We start from the raw sequence: 25888 nt of genomic DNA, 5'->3' as shown, positions 1-25888 counted from the left end.
AATTTAAAGATAAATATGAAAAATCGAACGAAGAGTCTCACCCACAAAGAGCACTGGGACCCAGGAGGGAGGCGGAGGATGCAGAGGGTTGCAGGCGGCCGCCAGGAGCGGTCCAGCTCTGGGAGGATGCCTAGTGCGTCGCGAAGGCGGGGCCTGGGCGGGACTACGCGGACGGGGGCGTGGTCTGTTCAATCACGTGGGCAAGGACCGCTGGTACTATGCTCTGCAGAGCCCAAAGTCTGTCTGTCCAGATCGCGGGGACAGACGCTCTACAGCAATGGACTTTAGGACAAAGGGTCAGAGCTGCCTAGCGACTGGGTTGCTGAAGAACCAGGTGGCCGTGGTTACCGGCGGGGCTACGGGCATCGGAAAAGCCATCTCCCGGGAGCTCCTGCACCTGGGTACGTGATCAGGTCTCTGGAGCTGGACACCCAGAGCTAGGGTCTGCAGAGGTCTAGCTAGGGTAAACTAGGTTCAGAGCGCTGGTGGAGCAGAGGAAAGGTTAAACTAAGAGTTGCAGAGCTTGAGCTGTGCGAGGGACGAAAAACAGGTGTTCTTCCCAATAGCGGAGAAATGTTGATAGGTGAGCCACGAAGTATGAAAAAGGGGACTTAGACCCAAAGATTACTGCGCCGGAAGTAGGAAATAACCAGACCGGTGAAAACATGCTGTGGAATTAATTGTGTCTTTGTAACGTTAATCCGTTCGAAATGGTTCCTAATTCCAGATGAGGCATCATTTAGCAAAAGGTTGTCAACCTGTTGAGAGGCTCTGATTGTTGCATCTTCTCACAAGCCCTGTCGTAAACAAAGCAAGAGAAAAGAAAAGTGAGCATTTAACTTAGAAGAAGGAAAGATCACGTAAACAAACACACCATGAAGAAAGCCACCAAGAAGAAAATAGTTGTATTTAGATATATGAGGATGTACACCCTCTTTGAGTTTAAGATTGCAAAGTTTAGCCAGGCAGTGGTGGCACATGGCTTTAATTCCAGCACTCAAAAAGTAGAGGCCGGTGGAACTTTGTGAATTCAAGGCCAGCCTGGTCTACAGAGCGAGTTCCATCCAGGACAAGAGAAACCAGTCTCGGAGGAAAGGAAAAGAGAGAGAGAGAGGCAGAGAGAGAGAGAGAGAGAGAGAGAGAGAGAGAGAGAGAGAGAGAGAGAGAGAGAGAGAGAGAAAGGTGCAAAGTTTAAAGGCATATGATTTGTAACATGACACTTTTATTATGTGAAGAGCTTTGACAAGTAGATTTTTAAAAATCTGACATAATGAGGGGAAAATGAACCAATGATATGGCACAAGGATTCCAAGCTGAGCTAAACACAGGAAATAAATATGTGAATAACCAATCAACTTTATCTTATCTTGCAAAAGAAAACAAGACACCATTGTATTTTTCATTTTACCATTTTTTCCAGTCTGTCTGCCACCATGAATTCGTAAGAAAGTCAATCAGTAACCATTTGGTGCAGAGGTCAAAACCTTGGCCTGAATCAGCAGATTCATAGGATCTTAGTTCACCTTCCATAACCTTCCATGAATTTCTAGGTACTGAATATCTCTTTGAGTAAATTTGCATTTGGCAAACACTACACAAGTTCTGGGGTCAGGCAAGAGACTATTCTTCAGTCAGTCATGTGCTCGGGCGAAGCTATGAAAATGGTGGAGTATGCCCCTAGGAAACTACTTTATACCTAAAAGAGGCATAAGCATTGTGTTGTTATATTATAATTGAATTATCTTCCATGAGAAAATATGAAAAATTTTTACACATTTGGTGTACTTTTAATTATGCATACGTGTTGGGAGCTGGAGGAGCTGGAGGAGGCACCCAAGAAGGCCAGAAGTGGTAGATCCCCTGGAATTAGAGTTACCCGTGGTTGTGAGCTACCCAGTATGCATGGTGGGAAATGGACTCCGGTCCTCTGTAGAGCAGTATGTGCTCTTTCAAGTTCTGAGCCATTTCTCCAGCCCCAAGTATATGAAATACTTTCTACTGTGGCTTTTTCATCTTTTTTTTAATGCTAGGATTAATGGCTGTTTCCTGAAAGTTATTATAAAAACCCAGAATTGGACAATAGAATATTATAAAACATTAGCTGGGAGTTGACAAGTTGGCTCAGTGGGTAAAGGTGCCTGCTGCCAAGCCTGGCCACCTAGATTCAATCCTCAGGGCAGGAATGGTAGAAGGAGGGTACTGAAGTCCTCATGTTGCCCTCTGATCTCTACACCATAACATGCATGCCCACAAAAATAAATAAAGTGTTAGCTATTAAACATGTCATAGACTGCCTTCCTGTGGTATATAGAAAATAAAAACGACTTAACCACTGTTACAGGTAGTCTTGGAGCTGCATAGCATCAGAGGGAACTAGCAATGACTTTGAGCTAATCCCATTCAAAACAAACTGCCCATCAGTGAGGAAAATTACAAATGCTTCCTTACTATTTTTTTTTAAATATTAGAAACTCTTTTGCTTCTAGTTACAGATGTGTAAGAAAATGGGGGGGGGGAGACAGTAATAAAACTACACCAGGGCAGTGTTAGTGGAAAGGGGTTGGTCAAAAGGTCAAAAGTTTTATCTGGGAAGAGGGGTGAATGTGCTCAAAATACACTATGTGAAATCCTCAGTTCAGTTAATAAAAACATGAGTTGAAAGGGTACAAAGTTTCAGCTAAACGGGGAGAATAAAGTCTGTCAGCCTATTGTGCATCATGGTGACTACAATTAATAACATATTGTGTGGAGCTTGGTGAGATGGCTCAGTGGGTAAAGAAGGCATTTGCTGCCAAGAGTAAGAACAAGAATTCAGTTCCCAGGACCTACATGGTGGAGGATAGAACAGATCCCTGCAAGTTGTTCTTTGACTTTTACATGTGCTCTGGCACTGAGCACGAGCGCTCACGCTCGCACACCACACACACACACACACACACACACACACAATGAATGAATGAATGTAATAAAAATAAAGTAATATGTTTTTTGTTTCAAAATTGCTAAAAAAGACTTTTTTTCTGGGTTTGGGGTTTTAGAGAGTTTTGTTGTTTGTTTGTTTGTTTGTTTGTTTATTCAGTGCTGAGAAGTGCACCCAGAGCTTTGTGTACATTCAGCAAGTTCTTTTACCAAGACACATTCCCAGACACCTCTCTCTTTCTCTCTTCCCCCTCTCTCTCTTCCTCTTCCTCTCTCTCTCTCTCTCTCTCTCTCTCTCTCTCTCTCTCTCTCTGTTTGGTTTTTCAAGACAGGATTTTTCTGTGTAGCTTTGGAGCCTGTCCTGGCACCAGACCTCTCTTTTTAAGTTTGGCCTTGAACTCATTCTGCACCCAGGCAGCCTTTGAACTTGCAATCCTCCTGCCTCAGCCTCTGAGTAGCTGGGATTACAGGACTGGTTTAAGAATAGACTTTTACATATCCTTAACACAAAGAAATGGTAAGTATGGAAGGAGATATGTTAATTAGTCTGATTTGATCATTGTATACTATATAAAGATACCAAAACATCAAAAATGTACTCAGTAAGTTACGATTATTAGGGCTGGAGAGATGGCTCAGTGGTGAAGAACACTAGCTGGCTCTTCCAGAGGTCTGAATTCAATTCCCAGCAACCACATGAGGGCTCACAACCATCTGTAGAGATCTGGTGCCCTCTTCTGGCCTGCAGGGATACATGCAGACAGAATACTTTATATATAATAGATAAATAAGTCTTTTTTTAAAATATACAGTTATTTGTCAATTAAATGTAAAATAAGACCAGATGTAGTTGACTCCATTTAATTTCAGCACTCTAGAGAAGAGGCAGTGGATATCTGTGAGGTTCAGACCAGCCCAGGCTAAATAGTGAGACCCTGTCTCAAAAGGAAAAAAGAAAAAAAGCAGTGGTCCCAAGAATTCCTTTAGTGTGAAGCTGGTTGGTTGTCACTTCTTCTTAAACATCTTCAACTTGGAGTGTAACCATTTTCCCTGTTTATACTGGCAAGTTTGCTTTCACTAGTGTCTTCTGGCTACATGTCTTCAGTGTCTCAAAGGTATTAGCACGTCTGTATCTGCTAATCTCCCTTGGCTTTCTGTTCTAATATCACTTCCATTGTTACCAGTTGCCACCTCTTTGTTTTGCTTTCATCACATTGGCCAACCTCGTTTGATCACATGTCACATAGTTTATCGTTGGAAGATGAAGAAATGGCACAGCTACATTCTGTACTGGGTTTGAGCTGAAAAACAGATGGGCAGGAATCAATTACTGAAAGAGAGACAACTAGCTGGCTCGCTTCGGCAGCACATATACTAAAATACAGAAAGACAACTAGTCATCTCTAGAGCCATGCCATCCTGAATATGCCTGATCTTGGAAGCTAAGCAAGGGTCTGTCTGGCCCAGCTAGTACTTGGACAGGAGAAAAGACTAGTCACTAATCATCATGCAAGTAGGGTAGGGGTCATTATACATATGTTTTTTTTCAAGACAAGATTTCTCTGTGTAGCCCTGGCTGTCCTGGAACTCACTCAGTTAAGACGAGGCTGGCCTCGAACTCAGAGATCTGCCAGCCTCTGCCTTCCAGAGTGTTCGGATTAAGGTGTGAGCCACCACTGCCCAGCTGATTTCTACATTTATATCTAAATCACCCAATGCATTATTAATTCTTGTCCTTGAAATGATACTTTTTTTTTCTTTCATTTATTTATTTATTTATTTATTTTTGGTTTTTCAAGACAGGGTTTCTCTGTGTAGCTTTGGAGACCAGGCTGGCAGAGAACCGACTGCTTCTGCCTCCCAAGTGCTGGGATTAAAGGCATACACCACCAACGCCCAGCTCAAATGATCCTCTTATAAGTCAATCTGAATTATAGTGTATATTCACAAAATTGTCATTTCCAGTTCTGATTGATTTAGTCTATGATAAGTATATATGGATATGTGACGAATTTTAGTCATTTCTAATCCCAATTGTACTCTCTCTCTCCTTCTGAAAGCCTTGTCTTTGGAACAAGTTTACCTCCTACTGATAAAATGTGGATGGGCCCAGTTTTATGCAAGCATGTGTAAGGCAACCTAAGCCACAGTGAGTTCCTGATTGCCACTGTGATATGTCCCGTCCTAGACTTAGGTCTTCTGATGCCATTTTTCTTCCTCTTGAAGGACTTCTTTGGATTGATTGTTTGATTTTTTTTCCAGTATGGGTGGGCTCTGATGAAGTCTTCCCATTTGGTGTGTGTGGCTTTTGCTATTGAGCTCGAAAGGATGACTGTGTTTGTAGTTATTTGTATTTTTTGTTACTTTAGCACCTTGTGTTTTTCCACTGTCTTCTGCCTTGCTCTGTTCTGAAAGAAGTTCTCAGCTTCTGTTCTTGCTGTTGCTCTGGGTGTCATGTGCTGTTTTTCTCTAACTGCTTGGAAGATTTCTCTCTTCATCAGTAGTATTTTTTTTTAAAGGTTTATTTATTTATTATGTATACAGTATTCTGTCTGCGTGTATTCCTGCAGGCCAGAAGAGGGCACCAGATCTCATTACAGATGGTTGTGAGCCACCATGTGGTTGCTAGAAATTGAATTCAGGACCTCTGGAAGACCAGATAGTATTCTTTACCACTAAGTCATCTCTCCAACCCCTCAGTAGTATTTTTCTAGATTTATTTTTATTTTCAACTGTGTGTGTGTGTGTGTGTGTGTGTGTGTGTGTGTGTGTGTGTGTGTGTGTGTGTGTGTGAAAAGGGCATCATATCCCCTGGAGCTAAAGTTGCAGGTGGTTATGAACCACCCAACATGGGTGTTCGGAACTGAACTTGAGTCCTTTAAAAGATGCACAAGTACTCTTAACCCTTGAGCTCCCTCTCTCTAACCCCATCAGTAGTTTATTTAGGCATATCATCAGTGTCACTCCTGGAGTGGTTCCTATTAGTTGACATCTCTCATTATGGGTTGTTATTTTCTTTCTCCTTTGAGGATCTGGGATTGTTTTTGATGGATGCTGACTGATTTGAGCCTTGTTGCTGCTGGCTATTTTTATAGCCTTATAAATATTTTTGAGCTCTCCTTCCCCACCTCTACCCACCACTGGGATGCAGCTCATTAGAATTGTTTGATACATTCAAAGTATTTTAAAATTAAGAGTTGGTCCTGGCAGCCTTTCATCTCTGGCTAATGTTGCTTCTCTGCCAAAGCTATGCCTCTTACCCAGTGAAAGATATTTTGATGGTCAGCAAAAAAATCCTTCCCTGGGGTTCCTTCCCTTGGTTCTCATTTTTTAAAGAGCCCTTTCCCCAGCCTGTTCCTGCCCTCCCATGCACTCATCTGTACTGACCTGCATTTACCTGGAGGAGATTCAACAAGAACTGTAAAACTCTCACTTCTCATCTCCCTATAACTCGTGTGGCCAGCTGTCTAGCTTCCTTGGAATCCCAGCTTTACCTCTCCCATTTCTAGAAACTCCTGGGCTGAGAATAAATCTATTTTATGCTGTAGTCTGGAAATTCTCTCCAGGTGGTAATGATACATACAGTCTGGGGATCTTGATTGAGTTAGTTCTCTCTGTCAATTAAGAGAATTTTTAAGGGCATGAAAAAACCTTGAGCGCAGCTGATAGCAGCAGAGACATCTCACACACCATAGACATGCAGCAAATACAGAGAAAACAACTTGGCAGAGCAGAGCAGGGACTCAGGAAGCTGAAAATTCCAGTCTTCTCATAAGGGCTAGGTATTTTTAAGTCTCTGAAGAGTTTTCCTCCTGTAAGTTAGAGTTGGTCAGTCTGAAAAAGCATGGGATGGTTGATTGGCCCACAACTGTTGAGGAATATGTCCTGATCCTGCTGTGAGCCTGTTAACCCAATCTATCAGTGGGGGCCTGCTGGCAGGAGAAAAGGCCCACGAGGCCTTTGTTTTAATCTTCCAGGCTTTTGTCTCAAGTCAGGAAGAAGCCTGCTAAAGTTCACCACCTTTATTGCTGAGCCATGGCCCTTTCCCTGTCTGTCTGCCTACCAGGGAGTCTATCGAACTCCTACTCTTACAGTAATATGGTTTATTCTTAAGTCTCTCTTACACTTGTTCTCTCTCTCTCTCTCTCTCTCTCTCTCTCTCTCTCTCTCTCTCAAGTGGCTGTTCAATTTTAGCTCCATGATACTTGATATTTCAAAGCAATTGTTTCCTCTGTGTGTGTGTGTGTGTGTGTGTGTGTGTGTGTGTGTTGTCTAGCTTCTTAGGCTTTCAGGCTATAGGGTAAATTCAGTTCCTACTGTTCCATCTTATCCAAACCCATCCTAATTCCTCTTCCACCTGTCATCTTTTACAGGAATATAAAAAATAGATTCTATAATTTGGACAGCTCCCCCAGGCTGGGTCTCTCTGTGTAGCACTGGATGTGCTGGAACTCACTCTGTAGACCAGGCTAGCCTCGAACTCACAGAGATCCACCTTCCTCTGCCTCTCAAGTACTGGATTAAAGGCATGGACCCTGAACAACTTTTTATGCATAAGTGTGTTTTGCCTATATATCTGTTTATCATGTATGTGTGGAGACCAGAAATGGGGAGTCAGATCCCCTGGAACTAGAGTCAGTTATGAACTGCCATGTGCATGCTGGGAATTGAACCTGGATCTTCTAGAAGAGCAGTCAATGCTCTTAACCACTGAGCTATATCTCTCTAGTCCCTTCATTTGGACAGCTCTTGGAAGCTTATTCCCTTCCTCTCTGGCTATTTTCTCCTTAGGATGTAATGTGGTCATTGCTTCCCGGAATCTGGACAGATTAAACTCTGCTGCAGAGGAACTAAGAACATCCCTGCCTCCCTCCAGCCGAGCTCAAGTCACTGCCATAAGATGCAACATCAGGAAAGAAGAAGAGGTAATATAAATAGGACTACACAGCGTATTTACTCATTGCTCTTCCTAACCCCACCCAGCTGTACTTAAAGGTGATGTGGATCGCTAGAAGGCAGAGCTGTAAGTAGATCTGTGTGCTCATGACTTACTGAGCTGATGACCTCAGAAGGAGGGGTGGTGAAGCAAGAAAGGGGAGCTAGCCGGGCGTTGGTGGTGCACGCCTTTAATCCCAGCACTTGGGAGACAGAGGCAGGTGGATCTCTGTGAGTTCGAGGCCAGCCTGGTCTACAAGAGCGAGTGCCAGGATAGGCTCCAAAGCTACAGAGAAAAACCCTGCCTCGAAAAACCAAAAAAAAAAAAAAAAAAGGGTGGGGTGGGGTGCTACAAGAATGGTTCTGGAATTAGACCCTTAAAGGCATTTCTTTTTTTTTCTGATTTCATCACTATTATTTAAGGTTGGTACTTAGAAATTAATACTACTGAGGCTTGTGTGTAGAAGTATTTTGATGACTCTTTGGTGTATCTTGCTAGCAAAGTTAGAATATTGGCCTGTGATATGTGAGTATTGTACAGTGGTCAGTTCACACTGTGGGATTTGTGGGTTTATTTACTGATGACTTTCTGTGTTAGGGTTGTGGTATTTAACATGCATTGTAAGAGTCTACAAACTGCTTTATATCTTAAAGAAAGTGACTGGGCCACATAGCAGGTTAGCTATTAAACTTGTACTTCCAATGTTTCTTTAGGTGAATAATTTGGTCAGCGCCACCTTAGCTAAGTATGGTAAAATCAACTTCTTGGTAAACAACGGAGGAGGCCAGTTCCTGTCTCCTATTGAAGACATCAGTGCAAAGGGATGGCAAGCTGTGATCGAAACGAACCTGACAGGCACTTTCTACTTGTGTAAAGCAGGCGAGTGTCTCAATAGCCACAAGACAAAGCAACAACAAAAAAACAAACAAACAAACAAACAAAAAACCATGTCTCTAGTGAGAAATCACAGGGAATGCTGGAAGAGGCGCTGTTAGGGACATAGAAGACTAGTGTCAGTGACATTTGACCTATGTTTACATTGATCTGATACCTTATCAAAATTCATATCTTTCATTTGTGGTCGTTGTCTCTTTAGAATTTGTGTTTATTTTAGTAATGTGTATGTATGGCTGAGTGTATGCATGTGCACTGTGGGTGCACAGCTGCCTGAAGAGGCCAGGAAAGGCATCGGATTCCCTGCACCTAGACTTGGAGATTGTAATGAGTCACACAGTGTGGGTGCTGGGAACAGAGACTGGATCCTCTGCAAGATCAGCCAGTGCTTACCCACTGAGACATCTTTCCAGCCCGTGCCTCCTTAGTGTGATCTGAATCTTTTCCCTTGTTTTTTAATTTTCTAAAAAAAAAATAATGTTATTTCTTTAAAAGCTTAATGTTGTACTGCCTAACATTAACTTAAAAATGACCCCAAATTCAAGATTGCTCTTGTTTTGGTGATTATTAAACTTATTTTTAAAAACAATTTTTTTTGGGGGGGGCAGGCAGTGTTGATGCAAGCCTTTAATCCCAGCACTTAGGAGGCAGAGGCAGGATGATCTCTGTGTGTTTCAGGCCAGCCTGGTCTACAGGGTGAGTTCCAAGATAGTCAAGGCTACACAGTCAAACTTGTCTTGAAAAAAAAAATTGAGGGGGGATAGCCTCACTTTGGGGAATGTATACTTCCTACCACATTATACGTTATACATGGAGTGCTACACTGAAGGCTTTATTATTCTTGATTCTCACTAAATTTCATCACTTATTTAAGAGTCTGTGATATATAAGATAATTTCCAAAATGAAACCAAACAAAAGACAATCCTTTAAAAAATATCACATGTACAGCTGGATGACAGTGGCGCACACCTTTAGTACCAGTGCTCCAGAGGCAGAGGCAGGCAGATCTCTGTGAGTTCCAGGCCAGCCTAGTCTACAGAGTGAGTTCTAGGACAGCCAGGGCTACACAGAGAAACCCTATCTCTAAAAAACAAAACAACAACAACAAATCCCATGAAAGAGAGAGAGAGAGAGAGAGAGAGAGAGAGAGAGCCCGGGCGTTGGTGGCGCATGCCTTTAATCCCAGCACTCGGGAGGCAGAGGCAGGCGGATCTCTGTGAGTTCGAGACCAGCCTGGTCTACAAGAGCTAGCTCCAGGACAGCCTCCAAAGCCACAGAGAAACCCTGTCTTGAAAAAAAAAAATCAAGAACTGGGATTTTTGGCGCATAGAGAAAGAATGAATGGGTGTAGGAAGATGACCCCAAGTGGATCTCCTTCATGACTGAACTAAATTGGAAGTGTCCAATGATAGAGTTTTCACTGAAATATATATTTCTGATTTGTCTAATGAAAAGAAACACTCACTGACCCAGTAACATTGAGGGCTCCTTCAAGTGCACTGTGGTCTCTGAATGGAATTGAGACTTTTTAAAGAGATTTGTTACTCTTGATGTGGGGAAAGAAATGGGCAAAAGAAGCCTGGAATAGTTTGTCACATCAAAAATCCAGAGAACTGTGGAGTATGCAAAAGGATTTCATAGATCCTTCCTTCCTTCCTTCCTTTCCTTTCTTCCCCCTCTCCAGATAGGGCCTCACCATGTAGTTCAGACTGACCTGGGACCTGCTTTTTAGCCAAGGTTGGCCTTGACCTCATGACCCCCCTACCTCACAGGTGCAGAGACCTAGGCATGTGTACCACCACCACCTGGCTAAAAAGAATTCTTTTTAAGTTCAGGTTATACTAGATACTTTATGGCTATTGCCATTTTAAGTGAGTCAATGCTCCAATAATTTTCATCTAGATTATTTGTTTATTGAAGAAATTTTCAAGCTCATTTTGTATCTTTCCTTGACATCGTTCAGCTTTACCTCATAGTTTATTAAATTAGCTTCTTACTATATAGCAATTGTAGATCATCCTGGGCTACACAAGACCTCGTCTCAATAACAAAAACTAAATTAGAATAGAAGATACCATGCCAGGCAGTGATGGTGCACTTTTAATCCCAGCACTTGGGAGGCAGAGGCAAGCAGATCTCTCTGAGTTCAAAGCCAGCCTGGTCTACAGAGCTAGTTCCCGTACAGCTAAGGCTGCACAGAAAAACGGTGTCTCAAAACAACAACAACAAAAAAGGAGGAGGAGGAGGAGGAGGAGGAGGAGGAGGAGGAGGAGGAGGAGGAGGAGAAGATGAGGACATCAAATGTATGCTGGAGCAGGATATAATAAAGGAAGACTCAGCACACTGTTTAATATGATTGCCGTTTGTCTGTGTTCCACAGTTTACAATTCCTGGATGAAAAAACATGGGGGATCTATTGTCAATATCATTGTCCTTATTAACAATGGGTTTCCAGCAGCCTCGTAAGTATTTTGTATTTTTTTCTTTCTATGTCTTTAGGTTTTGTTCTCTGAATGAGGGGCAATAATGAAAAATGTTTTAAATCAATGATTTATTGATTTAACTTCAACTCTAATACTTTCCTTTTAAAATAATGTTATTAATTCATGGAAATGCTCATACAATATATTTGATCAGATTCATCTTCCATTTCCTTTTATTTGAACCTTTAAAAAATTGTGTGTTCTGTGAGGCCAGAGGTCAGCATCAGTCATCTCTAACTACAGCTTTCTGACTTGGCTAGAATGGCTGGCTGTGAGTCTCAGGCACTCTCCTGTCTCTGTCTCCTCCTTCCCCTTGCTGGAATTATAAGCATGCTGACTTTTATGTGAGTGCAAGGATCCAAACCCACATCCTCAAGTTTGAGCAGCAAGCACTTTACCTACCTACCTGCCTTTTCCCTAGTTGCTAATAACGCCCATTCAGATTAAGGTGGCTCTATGTGGTTTGAATTAGAATGGCTCCCATAGGTTTATATTTTTGCATGTTTGGTCCCCAGTTAGTGGAACCATTTGGGAGGGATTAGGAAGTGTGGCCTCATTGGAGTGGGTGTGGCCTTATGAAGCGGTATGCCACTGGGGGGTGAGCTTGATGTTTTTGTGGAGGTATTTGTGTTTATTATCTACCCAAAATACATATCACCTGGAGGTCCTGTGTCTTTTCTGGCAACTAATCAATATGTTACTAAACTAGTCATCGCTGTAGGAAATAGCTTCTTTGCAAATTATGAAAATTAAATTGATCTGGATTAATTTAGATTTGAACACCATGAATATATCTGTTTGATTTTAGGACTGCTAAATTGTAGCTCATAACAGAAACTCAGAGTCATCGTCCCCCAAATTTCTGAGGGATTGTACATCCAACTAGTCACTATACAAGTAACAAGTTGACTTCCTCTATGGAAATTTTAAGAACGTACTACTTGCTTCCTATATTATCTGGACTCCTTCAGTTGTGTAGAGTATGGGTTACTCTTTGTTTCTCTAATGTGCCTTGCAGAGACAGCTTATCAGAGGAAGGGTTTGCTTTGGCTCATGGCTTCAGATGGTTCCATCCATTGTAGTGAGCCAGGAGGGGGTTTATCATCTATCATAGTGAGCCAGGAGAGGGTTCCATCATCCATTGTAGTGAGCCAGGAAGCAAAGAAAGGAGAATGCTGGTAATCAATAACTTGTCTCTTCGTAATGTTCTTGCCCACATTCAGGGTGGGTCTTTCCTCTCCCTTCCCCACAGTGAACCCCATTTAATTCTCTCAGGAAACATCTTACGGGCACACTGAAGGCACACCTTACTAATACCTAGGTGCTTATTAATCCAACCAAGCTGACAAGCAAAGTTAACTGTTACATACTAGCTCTTAACTGCTGAGCCATCTCTTCAGCCCAAGACCCAAATTCTTTACCCAGTGAGATATATGTAAGTGATGTGTGTGTGAAAGAGAGAGGGGGGAGAGAGTGAGAGAGAGAGAGAGAGAGAGAGAGAGAGAGAGAGAGAGAGAGAGAGATCTTTCAGATGTACTAAACTGTAAATAATCAATCAGCCCTTCATCACTTACTACCTAGTCTGTCTTTCCATGGCTGATTTCAGATGCTTTTTTTTTTTTTTTCTTATTATGTATACAGTCTTCTGCTTGCATGCCAGCAGAGGGCACCAGATCTCATTCAAGGTAGTTGTGAGCCACCATGTGGTTGCTGGGAATTGAACTCAGGACCTCTGAAAGAGCAGTCAGTGCTCTTAACTGCTGAGCCATCTCTCCAGCCCTTCAGATGCTTTTGAATAGAATATTTTCCCTAATTTTCTATGTTAATATTTTCACATTAAGCCATAGTGCACTTTGTTCAGGGGATAGCATTATGTTGTATATAGAAATCCTGAATCACATTATCTCTGTACCTTCTTTTTTAAAAGGTGTGTGTGTGTGTGTGTGTGTGTGTGTGTGTGTGTGTGTGTGTGGTGTTTCCTCTAGTTTCTTTGTGTTTGTTATGGAGTCAGGGTCTCATGTATCACAAGCTGACATTATACTTGATATGCAGCTAAGGATGACCATGTGTCATTCTGCCTGGTTTTATGTGATGCTAGGTATTGAATCCAGGGCTTCGTGCATGCAGGCTAAGCATGCTACCAGTAGAGCCACGCCCCCTGGCCCATTTCCACATTCTTCATGAGCCCCTGAACAGTGCAGACCTAAAATCTTGCTTGTTGTTGAGACAGGGTTGCCTGGTTTGTATGTGTGCTTGGCATGTATTCCTGGCTTGACTGGAACTTGCTATGTAGACCAGGATTGCTTCATATCAGAGCTATCCAACTGTTGTGCTTCCCAGGTGCTGGGATTAAAGACCTGCACCACCATGTCCCACTTTTTAAATTTTTTAAACATTATATATTTGTGCGGTTTTTATTTAGTTTTCATTTTCACTTAGGGTATTATGCACCACAGCACGTGTATGGAGATCAGAGGACAACTTGCCGGGTTGTTTCTCTCCTTCCACAGTGTGGTCTTGGGAATGGACTCAGGCAGTCAGGCTTTGGAGTGGGAGCCTTTACCCACTAAGCCATCTCTTTAAACAGAGACTCAACATGACAGACTCATAATAAAAGCAATCTTCTGGAGTGCTCAAGTCACTGATATTCCTGTCAAGTCAGTTTATGAGAAAAATGTTCAACCGAAACTGATGATAATGTTTATGTCTTTAAAGGCACTCTGGAGCTGCAAGAGAAGGTGTTTACAACCTCACCAAATCCATGGCTTTGGCATGGGCCAGCAGTGGAGTAAGGATCAACTGTGTTGCCCCTGTAGGTAACAGTTAGATTCCAAGTCTGTTGGCAAATTGGGCTCCTCTGATTTCATTTGTGTTGTGGATAACTGTGTCATTGATGGCAAGATAGATAGTATATACTAACACCTGTGTAAATATACTATAAAAGATTGACTTTCATTGAACAAAGGTGTCCTGGTGGTTTTGTGTGTCAACTTGACACAAGCTAGAGTCATCAGAGGAAGGAAGTCAGCTGAGGAAATGCCTCCTTGAGATCCAACTGTAAGACATTTTCTCATTTAGTGATCAATGGGGGAGGGCCTACCCCTATGGTGGGTGGTGCCATCCCTGGGCTGGTGGTCCTGGTTCTATAAGAAGGTGGGCGAGCAAGCCAGAGGAAGCAAGCCAGTGAGCAGCTCCCCTCCAATGGCCTCTGCATCCATCACCTCCTGTCTCCCAGATCCTGTCCTGTTTGAGTTCCTGTCCTGACTTACTTCAGTGATGAACAGCAATGCTGAAGTGTAAGCCAAATAAACCGTTTCCTCCCCAAGTTGCTTTTAGTCATGGTGTTCCATCACAGCAATAGAAATCCTAAGACAATAGATTAAACTGGAAAGGCGGTCATTCATTATAGCAGTAGTGTTATCTGTTTGGTAGTGAGAGAGTGATGCACAGGCCTGCTATATATTAATACTATGTATATTTAAACAATAGTGATGCAAGAACTTTTTGTCATATAATGGATTGCAAGTACCTGCATTATGAAAATCGCTGAGGAAATTTTATTGCACAGTAAAGGTTAAGAAATACTAGGGGCCTGGGGAAATGGCTCAACAGTTAAAAGTACATATTGCTTTTGCAAAAGATCTGATCTCAGTTCCCATTACCCATATCAAACATCTCACAGCTGCCTGTGACTCTAGCTCCAGGAATTCTGACACCTTCTTCTGGCCTCCCTGGGCACCTGCAGGCACATCACCCATAACACACACACACTCACACTCACACACACACACACACACACACACACACACACACACACACACACAGAGAGAGAGAGAGAGAGAGAGAGAGAGAGAGAGTTAAAATAAAAAATAAATCTTAAAAAGAAATACTGCTTTAGGGGTTGAAGAGATAACTCAGTCTGCAAAACACTTGCTGTACAAGTCTGAGGACCTGAGTTCAAATTCCCGTGCTCACCTAAAAATACAGACACAGCATACACCTGTAACTCCAGTCCTGGGCAGCTCTCTGGATGGCCAGACAGCCTATCTGAAAGAGCGAGTTCCAGGTTCATTAACAAACCTTGTCTCAAAATGAACAAACAAAAAATAATAAAATGGAAATTATAGAGGAAGGCACTGATACAGACCTCTGGCTTCTTCGTCTGCGTGCCTGGTTGAGAACACCCATACATACACACACATACATACATAAATGTATACACATACACCACACAAAAAGCACTACTTTGAAGAGCAATTTTCTTCCTAAGTGATTTTGTTATTTCTTGGTGTATTATTTGTCCTTATTTGGAAAAAATAACTGAATATCAGAATTCTGGGAAGAAACTCTCGGTTTTCTTTTGTTTGTGTTTTTGTTTTTCCAGACAGGGTTTCTCTGTGTAACTTTGGAGCCTGTTCTGGAACTCACTCTGTAGACCAAGCTGGCCCTGAACTCACAGAGATCTGCCTGCCTCTGCCTCCCGAGTGCTGGGATTAACAGCACATGCCGCCACTGCCTGGCCCTCTGTTTGGTTTTTGAGAAAGGTTCTTGTATAGACTAGGCTTGGTTTAAACTCATTAAATTTAGATTTAATGATTTTAGATTTAATCATTAATAGATTAAATTGGCCTGAACTCCTGGTCCCCCTGCCTCTGCCTCCCCAAATATTTATTTATTTATTATTTATTTGTGAAATAAGCTATAGCTTAAGCCCCCCTGACATTTTGTGCCAGTCATGTACTCCAAGTGCCATTAGGTGAAATATCTCTCTCTGCTACGCAGATCAACTCAAATGTCTCCCTTTGGTGTTTAGGTGGAAATAATAGCTGAATTTGGGCTTGGTAGCACACATGTGTAACACTAGTGGGGTGTTGTGGGGAGGATAGGCAGATGTCCATGGAGCCCACTTACCAACCAGCTTTGCCAACCTGTAGCTCTGGCCAGCTAGCGAAGTGCCTTTGTGAGCTCTGGGGTCAATAATAAGGTGGAGAGTGATTAAAAAGGAAACTTGAGCAGGCGTTGGTGGTGCATGCCTTTAGTCCTGGCACTTGGGAGGCAGAGGCAGGCAGATGGATCTCTGTGAGTTCAAGACCAGCCTGGTCTACAAGAGTTAGTTCCAGGACAGCTTCCAAAGCCACAGAGAAACCCTGTCTCCAAAAACCAAAAATAAATAAATAAATAAATAAATAAATAAATAGGAAACTTGATGTCAACCTTTGACTTCCATATGCATGTGCATATCCATGCAATTCATACACCCACTCAAAATTTAAAATACAAAAATTTTAAAATTAGAGTTCCCAGATACATACATAAACCTTGGATTATAATGTATTTTTAAAATTTCACTTTAAATTTGGAAACCCTATACTTGCACCTCTTCCCTGGTAAAGCAGGCATGCTCCTAGGAGGGTTAGGCCCTTTGTCCTGGCTAAGTACCCCGCTAAATTACTTAACATAAACATGCTCTTCAACAACCGAGTCTTGCACGAAAAGGTCCAAGACTTAACTGGTTATTAAAGGGGAGAAGGCTTCCCAAGTGACCATTCAAACGCTCTGCTGGTACACAGTGATTGGCTGGACCCCCTTTGACAGTCTTGAGAAAAGCTGATTTAGAAACATTTACCTTGGGGCTAGAGAGATGGCTCACAGGTTAAGAGCACTGCCTGCTGTTCCAGAGCAACCACATGGTGGCTCACAATCATCTGTAATGCCCTCTTCTGGTATTCAGACAGAGCACTGAATACATAAGAGAGATAAATCTTTGAAAAAAAAAAAAAAAAGAATGTTTATCTTGTCTGTTGACACTTCGTTGTTGGCGGTTGTATTTCCCTGATGCCTGCTGGTTGCTGTTGTTTAGACACTAGGAACGGAGCCTAGAGCATGCTAGACAAATGCCCTTCCTCTGAGTTACATCCCCAGCCTGTGGTGTCTTGACAATTTTATTTTCCCTGTTTAATCTCCTTCCTGTTTTGTTTTCTCATATAGGGAGTTATTTATTCCCAGACTGCTGTTGACAACTATGGTGAATTGGGACAAAGCATGTTTGAAAAGGCCTTTGATAATATCCCAGCTAAGCGAATTGGAATCCCTGAGGAGGTGATGTATATGTCTGGCATTGATGAGAGTGACTTGAGAAATGTGTGACATTTGGAACCCTCGGCACGTGGCCTGGCTCACTAATAGAGACAATTATTCCACTGCCACCAAACTGTTTCTCCTGTGCTTTGGGCTCTGGGAAATAACCTAGTTAATTGTTTTGACTTCTGAGGGCAGAATTTTCCTCAGGAATGCAGGTTGTGAAGTTAAAGACAACATGTTTTCTTGTTTCATGCCTCTTTGCAGCTACATTATTTTACCACATGCAGTGTTGGTGCAAGCCGCTCTACGGAAGCCAGATAATTATAGACTCATGAAGTTCAGTATGTAGAAACCAATAGTTTTTTCAAATGACCTAGAAGTAAACGTAGCTCTAATGATGGTGGAAGTGGGGGAGAAGGTTCTTATTGAAGAATGAAAAAAAACAGATAAATAAAGGAATTGGGGGCTGGAGAGATGGCTCAGTAGTTAACAGCAGGAACTGCTCTTCAGAGGACCTGAGTTCAATTCCCAGCAACCACATCAGAAGGTTAGCAGCTGCCTATAATTACCACTTTGGGGGGATCCAGCGCCTCTGGCCTCTGCTGGCAGGCACCTGCACTCACATGTGTAATCCTACACACACACACACACACACACACACACACACACACACACACACACTCATACACACACACTCATACACACACACACTCATACACACACACTCATACACACACACACTCATATACACACACACTCATATACACACACACTAACAACATAAATATTTGAAATAAATATACGTCATATTTCTTGGTAGGAGAATCAATTTTATTAAAAGTCAATTTTTGCTGGGCCCATGCCTTTAATCCTAGTACGCAGGAGGCAGAAGCAGACAGTGAAATCTCTGTGAAAATGAATCCAGCCTGGTCTACATAGCAAGTTCCAGGCCAGCCTGGGCTACCTAGTGAAACTCTGTCTCCAAAAATCAAAGAAACAAGATCCAAAACAAAATTTAAGGCAAATTACAAAGTTTTAGATGCCAGTAAGATGGGTCATCAGGTAAAGATATGATTCGAACTCCCACAGGTTGTCCCTTGACTGCCACATAAACAGTGGCACACATGAGTTCAGTGCCCCCGGAGGTCAGAAGAGGGTGTTGGATCCTCCAAAGCTGGAATTAACAGGCCATTGTGAGCTGTGTGACATGGGTGCTGGGAACCAACTCAGGTTCTTGGCAAGAGCAAAGACATGTTCTTAACTACTGAGTCATCTCTCCAAGGCAATTAAAAAGATTTTCTTAAATAGTCAGATTTCCTTATATCAATGTTTAAATTACATATAATTTTGGAATTTAGCATTTTGAGAAGAGTTATCTAGATAAATATTTGTGCAAAAACTATCCAAGATTTTTAAATTTAAATTTATTCATTTTCATTGTGTGTAGGTGTGTGTGTGTGTGTGTGTGTGTGTGTGTGTGTGTGTGGTGTGTGTTTGTGTGTGTATTCATGCCACATATATGTGTATGTGTGTGTATGCTTCCCTTGCACTGCACACACACACACTGATAGGTCAGTCAGCACATGTGTTAGGACACCTTTAGAAGCACATTACACCATCTATTTTGAATGTGGTCCTGAATGTGGTCCCCCGCTGTAGGGAGAGAGAGTCTATTTCAAGGCATGAAATCCTAAACTAGCGTAGATACTATACTAAAACTTAGAAGATACCAGCTGGGCATGGTGTCACATGCCTTTAGTCTCAGTACTATGGGAGGCAGAGGCACAGTCAGCTCTCTGTGAGTTAGAGGCTAACCTGGTCTACGTAGAGAGTTTTAGGAGAGCCACTATGGCAACATAGACAGAGTCTGTCTTAAAAAAACAAAATAATAATAAGGAAGATGCTGCCCCAAATAACCATTTGATGGGCTATGTTCTGTTAACATCTTCCTTCTGAAAGGAAAGACTTTAAATTATTTGAAATGAGCGGATAACATGATTAAATTTTACTTGGGATAGATGGCTTTTTGTTAATGTGAGTTAGAGTGTCAGAGTCATATTAGAAATTTAATTCAAGAATGTAAGAAATACTACTTCATTTAAAAAATAACAAGCATTATGTTAATATTTTAGATACAATAGCTACCTTTTCCCAAACAAAGCATTTCTTTTTATATTCATTTGATACATTTACAAACTTTTTAATTTGTGGCTTTCTCACATGTGCTGGACCATTGCCTTTGCGTCTTCATTCAATCTGTTGAAATCTGACTTTTTAGCAAAACCATAGGAAGAAAGTCTGGGTTCCTACAGCTGGAGAGCTGGAAAAGAAGAGATCATTTGAAAAGCCGTCCAGATGAAGATCAATCTTTTTATTTTTTTGTTTTATTTTATTTTTTTTGGTTTCTTGAGACAGGGTTTCTCTGTAGGCTTGGAGACTGTCCTGGAACTCACTCTGTAGACAAGGCTGGCCTGGAACTCACATAGATCCACCTGCCTCTGCCTCCCTAGTGTTGTACCACCACTGCCTGGAAATCTCTTTTTTTTTCTTAATTCAACAAGTGATAAGCAATTTATTTATCTATTTTGGTTTGGTTGGTTGGTTTTGTTTTTATATGTATTTTTTGAGACATGTATTCCAGGCTGGCCCCCAATTTGATATGTAGCAGAGAATGACTTGAATCTTTGATGCCCCTGCTTCAGTGTCTCGAGTGCTAGGATTACAGGCTGGCACCACCTGGTTTATTCACTGTGGGAGAGTGACGCCGGGATCTTGGGCCTGCTAGAGGTCGGCTACATCAGCCCCAACAGTTTCTTTAAAATTAGTTGCAGTGTGGAACCTGACATGGTATCACTATACTCCCTTTTCTTTTTTTATTTAAAGATTTATTTTTATGTATTCAGTGTTCTGCCTGCATGTATGCCTCACTTCCTTTGTAAAAAAGAAAGGAAGAAAGAAGAAAAAAGGTGCTTACTGAGAGGGGGGCACTTGTTTGGAGAAGAGGAGATTCAGTGGGAATAGGAGAGAGATGAGAGAGGGTAATGGGGAGAATGACTGAAATTCATTATATACATACATGAAAATGTCAAAAATTGGGGGCTGGAGAGATGGCTCGAGGTTAAGAGCACTGACTACTCTTCCAGAGGTTCTGAGTTCAATTCCCAGCAACCACATGGTGGCTCACAACCATCTGTAATGAGATCTGGTGCCCTCTTCTGGTGTGCAGATATACATGGAAGCAGAATGTTGTATGCATAATAAATAAATAAAATCTAAAACAAAAAAAACAAAAACAAGAAAATGTCAAAAATTTTAATGAATACATGAAAAAAAAAACTTGTCCAGATACTCACTTTAACTATAATCCAGCCATTTTAAACATCAGGTAAACATTATGTTTCATTAAAAAAGTGGTTGTGGAGGCCAGGTGGTGGTGGTGCACACCTTTAATCCTAGCACTTGGAAAGCAGAGGCAGGACAATCTCTGTGAGTTCGAGACCAGCCTGGTCTACAAGAGCTAGTTCTAGGACTGCCTCCAAGGCCACAGAGAAACCCTGTCTCGAAACTGCCCCCCCCAAAAAAAGTGGTTGTGGAACTCGAGAGATTGCCAGTGGTTATGAGCACGTGTTGAAGCCAGATGGTGGTGGCACACACCCGTAATCCCAGCACTCAGGAGGAACTCTGAGTTCCAGGGCAGCCTGGTCTACAGAGTGAGTTCCAGGACAGCCAAGGCTACACAGAGAAACCCTGTCCTGAAAAACAAAACAACAAAAAAGCACATATTGCTCTCACCGAGAACCCAGGTTTGCTTCTCAGGATCGACATTAAGTGGCTCACAACTGTGGGTCTGTGAGGTCTGAGTCCTTCTGGATCCTCAAGCACCTGCACTCATGAGTGTACATGCCCACACAGGACACGAGCCTTATACACACGTGTAAGTAAAATGTAAAAACTAGTGGGAGAGCCCTTTCTTGAGATGGCTGCCACTCTACTTCTCTGTGGAGCAAAAGCACTTGGTGTGTGTGTGTGTGTGTGTGTGTGTGTGTGTGTGTGTGTGTGTGTGTGTGTCTGAGCATGTGTCAGGACATGCATGTGCTATGGTGCATGTGGAATTGTTTCTCTCCTACCCTCTGAGGGGTCTGATCACATTCGGGCTGTCTGCTCCCCTCACTGTTGTTTGGTTGTTTGTTTGTTTAACAAATACGTCAGTCCTAGGAGAGGGCTGTGCTCAGTTCCATCACCCTTTGCAGAACTCCTTTTACCATCAGTAAAATGAATTCTTTTTAGTTTGGGGAGTTTCTCTAGAACCTCACCAAGTGACTACATGGGGCGGGGGGGAGTGATGGGGACCTTGAAGTCCCGCTGGTGGAAAGCTCCTGTGATCTGCATAGCTGTGCCTTGGGCCTGACAGGGCCACAGACTGAACAAATCAGAATGCCAGCCCTGCTACACAACCTTACTCTGTCTGGGACCAAGCTGTAAGGAGCATGTGGCAGTGACGACAAATAGGATTGAGTCAGACGAGGGGAGCTTCAGAAGGGAAACTGCCGAAATTTGGGGTTCCACCTGCAGCTTCTTCACGCCCTGATGCTTGACTGCTACTGTCCAAGGCCTCTTCACATCCTACTGCCTTTACCCTGATCTTTTACCTGACTTCACTGTTGTCCAAACTGTAAAAGCACACGGTCTCCGTGCTGTCAGATCCTGCTGCTCATACATGAGGATTCATGATGAAGTCCTGCGGTTTGAGATGTGGTCATTCAGGAGTACCAGGCTCCCGGGAATGGAGAAGAAAAGCCTTTGTTCCTTTTCTTAATTTTTTTTAGCCTTTCCTCTTATGTATACACATTTCCTCTTCTGTCCCCAGGTCTCATCCTTGGTGTGTTTCCTGCTGTCCCCTGCAGCATCCTTTATCACTGGACAGTTGGTCAATGTGGACGGGGGCCAGTCTTTGTATAGTCACTCCGTCAGTATACCGGGTAAGCAGCCAGAAGTAAAGTCATTAGCTCTTCACCTGCCCAGGCTTCGTGTCTTAAACACTACTGCAGAGGGGAAGGCTTTCTATTACAGGGCATCAAAAAGTACAAAATGTTTATGTTTGTGATAGGACTTTAAAGAAAATGTTCTCAGCTGAAGAAAATCTCTAAACCTGTAAGTACAAAGAGTGATAGAGAGGAGGCAAAAAGCTGCCTATGTTTTAAAGTTTTAATTTCCCTTTTCCTCTCTAGTAAGGGGTTCACATAGATGGAAGAGTCTGTGCAGTCTAACTCTACTTTGTTCTCTCTTTGGAGTATATATAATGATCAGTTTCTGTCTCTAATTGTTTCTTGATAATTTATTTAAATTTTTTTTACACGCATTGGTGTAAAAGTGTCAGATCCCTTGGAGCTGAAGTTACAGACAGTTGTGAGCTGCCATGTGGGTGCTGGGAATTGAACCCGGGTCCTCTGGGAAAACACCCAATGCTCTTAACCACTGAGCAATCTCTCCAGCCTCCCCCCCATTTTTTATTCATAAAAGCAGTATTTATTTTACTTTATTGAGACAGAATCTCTCTGTATAGCCCAGGCTGCCCTCCGCCTCCTGAGTGCTGGTATTTCAGGTCTGTGCAATGATGCTTGACTTGAAAATGTGTTTTTGTAAATTCAGTTCAATAACAATATTACTTGGTGTTGGTGGCACACGTCTTTAATCCCAGCTCTCAGGAGGCAGAGGCGAGTGAGTTCCAGGTCAAACTGCAAAGCAATACAAAGAAACCGTGTCTCAAAAAACAAACAAACAAAAAAAACAAAAACCAAGAACAAAAAACCCCAATATTACATGATTGGTTGTGTGTGTTTGTATCTCTCTTGGATTTGGAAGGGTCTTAAAAAATCAGATAGTCTAATCCAGGTGTGGTGGCACTGACCTTTAACTCCAGAACTCAGGAGGCAGAGGCAAGCAGATCTCTGAGTTCCCAGGCCAGCCAGGGCTACATGGAGAGACCCTGTCTCAAAACAAACAAACAAACAAACAAACAAAAATCATATGTTCAGCGACCTAGTTTTACCAATGACAAATCCCCAGAAAGTAAAAAGCACCAGCTGAAGAGTGACTCAGTTACACACACTGGCTGCTCTTCCAGAGGAGCCTTCATGGTGGCTCACAGCCATCTGTAACTCTAGTTCTGGGTGAGCTGATACCCTCCTCTGGCCTCTACAGGCACCAGGCACACATGTGTTAGCTAGAGATGCATGCAAGCATTCACACATACACATAAAACATACAAATTTTAAAACATGCTAATGTCCAGGGATATTGCTCAGTTGTAAACTACTTGACCAGCACACACAAACCCTGGATTAAATTCCCAGCACCCCACAAAGCCAGAGGTGGTAGTTTAGCATGCCTATAATCCCAGCATTCAAGGTGGTAGAGGCATGAGGATCAAAAATTCAAGGTTATTCTCAGCTACATGAGGCCAGCCTGGTCTGTGTAGATTAGAGGTCTCAAAATAAACAAATAAATAAATAAATAAATAATTTTTTAAAAAGTATGCTAAGCCAGGCATTGGTGGTGCATACCTTTAATCCCAGCACTCAGGAGGCAGAGGCAGATGGATCTCTGTGAGTTCGAAGCCAGCCTGGTCTACAGAGCGAGTTTTAGGACAGGCTCCAAAGCTACACAGAGAAATCCTGTCTCGAAAAACCAAAATAGATAAATAAAAAGCATGCTAAAACCCCCAAACCTCAGAAAATGTGTGTGTGTGTGTGTGTGTGTGTGTGTGTGTGTGTGTGTGTGTGTGTGTATTTGACCTCTTTCCAAATACAGTTACAAGTGGCTATTAGCAAATTAACATGCGGCTGATAAGACTGCCTGCCACCAGTCTTTTTTCCATACTTGTGAATGTCTAATATGAATATGGTGATATTCTTAATACTACAGTTAGGTAGCTGGGTTTTTTGTTTGTTTGTTTTGGTGTTTTGAGACATATGTTGCCCTGGCTGTCCTGGAACTTACTATGTAGACCAGACTGCTCTCAAACACAGAGATCCACCTGCTTCTGCTTTCCAAGTGATGGGATTAAAGGTGTGCACCACCACAATCCTAATACTATATTTGTTAGGACCTCAGTTGCAAAGACAAAAATGCCAAGGTGGTATTTCATCAATAGTGAGCGCAGTGCAGTTGAATCAGTGCTGCTTACTGGTGGCTGAGGTGTTTTGCTTCAGAAAAGGAAAGAGAAGCTAGGCAGGATGGCACATGCCCTTAATCCCAACACTTGAGAGGCAGAGGCAGACAGATCTCTGTGAGTTTGAAATCTGGTTTATGGTCTACATAGTGAAATCCAGGACATCCAGGTCTATGTAGAGAGACCCTGTCTCAAAAGAAAAACGAGAATGTATTTCCTGGGAATGTTGGGGGATTAAGTTAGATTACACATGATCGAAGAGCCAGGAGAGGGGGAGGATCTCATTTTAGAATGATTTACATGGTTCTGAATCTGCTTTGTGTTGGATCAGTGCACAAAGATGCCCACTGTTAACGAATAACCTGAGGCAGAGGGTGGGAGGCACTGACAGTTCCTCCCTTTACACACAGAAGACCGATGCTTTCCAACTGGGAAAGCTAATGAGTGGCTGGCCTGGCATTCAAATCTAAGGATTTTTTGCAAAACTTTTTGTCCTACAGATTTCTTTTTCCAAGCCTTGATGAGTTAAAAACACAAGCAAGCATGACATTTGGTTAGAAACTAGGACAAAGGTTTAAGAGTTTTGCAAGTGACATGCTCTTTTCCACTTACTAAACAGATCATGACAACTGGCCTGAGGGAGTTGGGGACTTTTCTGTGGTCAGGAGAATGAAGGAATCTTTTAAGAAGTCCAAGCTCTAAGGCATCTCTAAGCACCTGCCTGCCATGTTCCTGTGTGCCTTAGCATCTTGAGAATGCTTTGTACTTCACAAGAGATTATAATTTCTGTGGGGGCAAAAAAAAAAAACACCCTAATTTTAATGCTATCAGTTTTATCTATGCAAAAACTGCTCCCAAAATAAATGTACCTTTGTGTCCAAATCAGTTATCTTTTAACCAATGTTTTTTAAAGTTTTTTTTAAATACGTGTAAATTTGTGTCTCTGTGTGTATGTGTGTATGTGTTGCTGTAGGTTTCCCAGCCTGTGCCGCTGCCACTTCAGCCCCAAATAACACACAGCAACACTATATTAGTTATAAAACTGTTGACCAATGACCTAGGGCTTCTTACTGACTAGCTTTGTCTTAATTATTAACCCATAACTATTAATCTACATATTTCTATCTGGCCTTATCTTACCAGAGAACACCTGGCCTGTCCTATCTTCCTGGTCCGCTACATCATCTCTTTTTGGTGGGCTCCCTCGGCCTACTTTTCCCAGAATTCTCCTCGCCCCACCTATCTTCCTGCCTCTATTAGCCAAACAGCGTTTTATTCATCAACCAATAAGAGAGGCACATATACGGAAGAACATCTCCCATCTGGTGTGTGCACGTGAGTACAGTGACCGAAAGACCAAAGAGGTCAGAGACATCAGATGAGCAGGAATTTCAAACAGTTG

General features: G+C 42.3%; 1 protein-coding gene across 1 annotated transcript; it reads left to right on the top strand.

The window, feature by feature from the left end:
- The first annotated feature begins 277 nt into the window (after positions 1-277).
- On the top strand, positions 278-25188 carry Pecr (peroxisomal trans-2-enoyl-CoA reductase). The gene is made up of 8 exons (XM_027397170.2): positions 278-401; positions 7711-7844; positions 8569-8734; positions 11132-11213; positions 13950-14046; positions 17223-17333; positions 22183-22294; positions 25106-25188. The coding sequence occupies exons 1-8, from the start codon at positions 278-280 to the stop codon at positions 25186-25188; spliced, it is 909 nt and encodes a 302-aa protein (XP_027252971.1).
- The last annotated feature ends 700 nt before the right edge of the window (positions 25189-25888 follow it).

The sequence above is a fragment of the Cricetulus griseus genome, chromosome 2 (genome assembly GCF_003668045.3).
Source record: "Cricetulus griseus strain 17A/GY chromosome 2, alternate assembly CriGri-PICRH-1.0, whole genome shotgun sequence".
Lineage (NCBI taxonomy): Eukaryota > Metazoa > Chordata > Mammalia > Rodentia > Cricetidae > Cricetulus > Cricetulus griseus.
The sequence above is the reverse complement of the archived record's forward strand: the minus strand, read 5'-3'. Positions and strand labels throughout refer to the sequence as shown.